The sequence below is a fragment of the Cardiocondyla obscurior genome, linkage group LG29 (genome assembly GCF_019399895.1).
Source record: "Cardiocondyla obscurior isolate alpha-2009 linkage group LG29, Cobs3.1, whole genome shotgun sequence".
NCBI lineage: Eukaryota > Metazoa > Arthropoda > Insecta > Hymenoptera > Formicidae > Cardiocondyla > Cardiocondyla obscurior.
In genome coordinates, this window is record NC_091892.1 from 25966 (window position 1) to 30128 (window position 4163).

General features: G+C 53.9%; 1 protein-coding gene across 1 annotated transcript; it reads right to left on the minus strand.

Annotated features, from left to right (window-relative positions):
* Positions 1 to 1512: 1512 nt before the first annotated feature.
* Positions 1513 to 3702, minus strand: LOC139112478 (uncharacterized). The gene has a single exon (XM_070673524.1). The coding sequence runs from the start codon at positions 3700 to 3702 to the stop codon at positions 1513 to 1515; it is 2190 nt and encodes a 729-aa protein (XP_070529625.1).
* Positions 3703 to 4163: the final 461 nt, after the last annotated feature.

The window sequence follows — 4163 nt, forward strand, 5'->3', positions numbered from 1 at the left end:
GCGAACGCGTAACACGTGTGCAGGCCGTGCCGAGACGCGGCACGCGTCGTAATACTAACAGTCACAATTAAAGGACGCTTAATTACAATATAGAGATCGCGCACACGTTCTGAGCCCAGTGGTCAGAAGATCGGCGAACAATTGCCGCACCGGCCTTTCGCGGAGCGTACAAAGATACGGAGTAGTCGCGGTACGTAGATGTAGTTTCAACGAGACGCGTACGGCTACTGAGCTGCGATCGGCAGGCGAGCAGGAATTTCGTCAGCTCGCGATCCGAAAATCGCCTTTTCGGAAAAGTCCGGGTGCGCCCGCATCACGCGGATGATGCATGTGAGGCGGCCCGGAGAATACTCACCAGCCGGTCACGCTCGCTTATCGTGAAAATCGCGAACATCGCCGCCCCCTTGAAACGTCGTTTCAATTACAATTAAACTTAAGCTGGTCGCTGATCGCAACAGAATAGAACGACCAACCAAAACTACGGCGTATAAACTAAGATTTACAATAGAAACGCAAGAATGATAAAGTACAAAGATGCGCTACAAACATGTACAAATAAATCGCATGAATAAAAACTAGTAGCAAAGGATTACATATATTTCGCAAAGAGAAATGGAAACGTCGCACGCAATACGCTTATGTACAATAGGACTAATAAAGCACTAAATTTCTGAGGAAGACTCGTTGCCTTTAACAGGTAAAATACAAAGTTTGGCAATAGGGCGCCGTAAGGTGGACGAGGCCGTTCGGATTGTGACAACACGGGTCAGGCCATCGGCCCCGGGATGAACCTGAATGATCCGTCCGAGCTCCCACTTGCAGGGGAAGAGAGGGCTGCGCAGCAAAACGGCCCACCTCAATATCGCTATGCACCTTTCTCCACTTGGATCGCTGCTGCAACGTGTTGACATAGTCGGTGGCCCAAAGACGCCAGAATCTTTCCGACATTTGTCGGACAAGTTGCCATCGTGAAAGACGGTTTTCCTCTAAATGAAGTAGGGAGGGTTCGGGTGGAGTCGTAAGGATTGATCCGACTAGAAAATGACTCGGAGTCAAAGCCTGATAATCATCATAAGTGTCGGAGAGAGGCGCGAGAGGACGAGAGTTGAGACACGCCTCAACTTGACATAACAATGTGGAAAATTCTTCCGCAGTGAGCGTATGAGCGCCAACAATGCGGTGTAAATGATATTTCACACTCTTAATTCCGGCTTCCCACAGCCCCCAAAATGTGGTGCGGAGGGAATAAAATGCCAGGACACTTTGTCCTGGGCCGTATAGTTTAGAAAATCGGGATCACGAAGAGCCTCTCTAAATGCGACCGAAAGCTCTCGATCGGCACCGACGAAGTTGGTACCATTGTCAGAAAAGACAGATTGTGGGAGTCCGCGTCGCGAACAGAAACGGGTAAAGGCCGCCAGGAACGCCGAGGAACCATAGTCGCTAACCAATTCCAAGTGAACAGCCCGAGTCGACAAGCACACAAACAGAGCTATATAGGCCTTACGGGCTTTAATGCCACGGCCGGCTGAGGGACGCACCCGCACCGGGCCACCGTAGTCGAGACCGCACCACGTGAACGGCCTCGGTGGTGGAGTCACCCGCTCCGCGGGGTTTCCATGAGCTGGGAAGGTACAGTCGCGCGCTCGCGTACACAAGCGACGCAGAATGAATGACGGCCTTGACCAAGGACCGGGCGCGTAAAATCCAGTAGGCTTGTCTGAGGGTGCTGAGCGTGAGCTGCAAGCCCCCGTGTAAAACGCGCAAATGAGTTTGCTGAATTAAGAGACGAACGAGATGATGTGACGACAACAGGATCGGATGTCGTACATCGTAAGACAGCGGCGCATGTCTCAAACGGCCGCCCACGCGAAGCAGGTCGTCGCGATCTAGGAATGGATTAAAGGCAGCGAGAGGGCTACGGGAGGCAACCTTTCCCTTGGATTGCACTGCATGAATATCTGAGGCAAATAAGTCCCGCTGAATGCGGCGAAGCCAGAACAGTCTGGCACTCGAAAGTTCCGTGGCAGATAAAGCGGTACCCAAAGGCCCATTCCCCGGCTCGTTACGGGTTTTATGACGACAGCAATCAATAAATCGTTGGAGATAGGCGGTCACGCGAATTAGCCGATTCCAGGAACCAAAACGCTCTGCAAGGTCCCACGGAGGAGGCGGCTCGGCAACGTGAAGAGCAGTCAACAGCTCCGCGTCCGGAGTCTCCGCGCGAAGGGACGCCGGCTCGCTAGGCCATAAGTCGGGATTGGAGACAAGCCAAGGTGGGCCCCGCCACCACAAGGGATGGTTAAGCAATTCTAAGCCCGCAATACCGCGCGACGCGCAATCCGCAGGGTTGTCCAATGTAGGCACGTGACGCCAAACCGCGTCAGAAAGATGTTCCTGAATTTTCGCAACACGGTTCGCCACGAAGACGTCCTTGCGTGGCGGCTGAGAACGAATCCATTGGAGGACGATGGTCGAATCGGCCCAACACGTACACGGAACTGCCCCGAGCTCGAGGGTCGCGCGAACGAAAGTGATGAGACGTGCCAGTAGCAAAGAAGCCGAGAGCTCTAACCGCGGTATCGTAAGAGACTTGATGGGAGCGACTTTAGATTTTCCGGCGAGGAGCGTAACGAAGCCCGTACCGTCGGGACGTGGTAGCCGCAGGTACACGGATGCAGCATATGCGCTATTTGACGCATCCGCGAAGCCGTGTAGTTCGGCAGAACAACCAGGAGAAGAGCCCGTCCAGCGCGGCAGCCGCAGCTGTTCTAAACAACTGAATTGAGAATGGAGAGCACTCCATTGTGAATAAATGGGGTCAGGAAGCGGAGCGTCCCATTCAGAGTTGAGGCGCCAAAGGGCCTGCATGAGAATCTTGACGGCGACTGTGACCGGCGTCACCAAACCGAGCGGGTCATACAACCGTGCAATAAAAGAAAGTACGGAACGTTTGGTATTCGGAGCCGTAGATGCGAGGCTAACCCGAAAGTGAAACGCGTCCGAAGATGGGGTCCACACCATGCCAAGGACTTTAACCGATGTATCCTGTGCGAGGAATTTGTCACACGCGAGCCCGTGGTCGCGGGGATCAATATCGTCCAGCAGTTGCGAAGAATTGCTCGCCCACTTGCGCAGGGTAAACTGCCCGCACCGCAACAGCGAGATGAGCTGATCGCGTCTATGTTTCAACGGCGCAATTTCGTGATCGCCGAACAAGACGTCGTCGACGTAGATCTGTCGGCGTAGAATGGGAACCGCGAGAGGGTACCGTGGCCCATCGTCGTCCGCCAACTGTCGTAGTACGCGCAGCGCTAAGTATGGAGCACAAGTCATGCCGTACGTGACCGTGAGGAGTTGATACTCCTGCAGAGACCCCGTGGCTTCCGGTTGCCACAATATACATTGGGAATCAACGTCGCGTTCATCTACTTTTATCTGTCGGAACATTTTCGCGATATCGGCGGTGTAGACGAAACGGAATTGTCGCCACTGCAAGAGAATTGCCGGAAGTTCCGTCTGCAATTTTGGCCCGGAATGCAAAATGTCGTTGAGCGACACTCCAGTCGTGGTGGCACTCGAAGCATTGAACACGACGCGAAGTTTGGTAGTAGCGCTATCAGTTTTAACGACGGGATGATGCGGAATATATACGCGACGCGAAGAATCGGAAGCGGGTAGAACCCGACGCATATGCCGCATCTCCTCATAGTCCTGGAGAAACTGCGCGTATTCGGATTGTAATTCCGGGCGACTTTTCATACGGCGCAGCAAGTGGCCAAGTTGCCTTGCTGCTATAGGGCGCGAATCCCCGAGCGCGCGCGGAATCGGAGAAATGAACGGCAGGCGTACAATGTAGCGACCGTCGCTATCGCGTGAGTGCGTGGTGAGGAAATGATCCTCGCATTGCGCGTCCCTAGGGTTTAGGTTCTGAATGGCGGGTATTTCCTCGACCTCCCAAAATTGGCGGAGAGACGCATCGAGATCGAGAAGCGGCGTGCAATGATGGGCAAGCAACAGAGGAGGGCAGCCGGTCGTCAGTTGCACGCAATGGACCCGATAATACCCAGCCTAAGGCCGTGTTTTGCGCTATAGGCTGTCCGGTTTGCCCTTTCCGAAGACCCTCTCGTAACAGGTCGCCGTACAAATCACTCAATAATCAA

Coding starts and splice junctions, on each gene's coding strand:
- LOC139112478 (XM_070673524.1), bottom strand. CDS start 3,702: ATGCGGCATATGCGTCGGGTTCTACCCGCTTCCGATTCTTCGCGTCGC.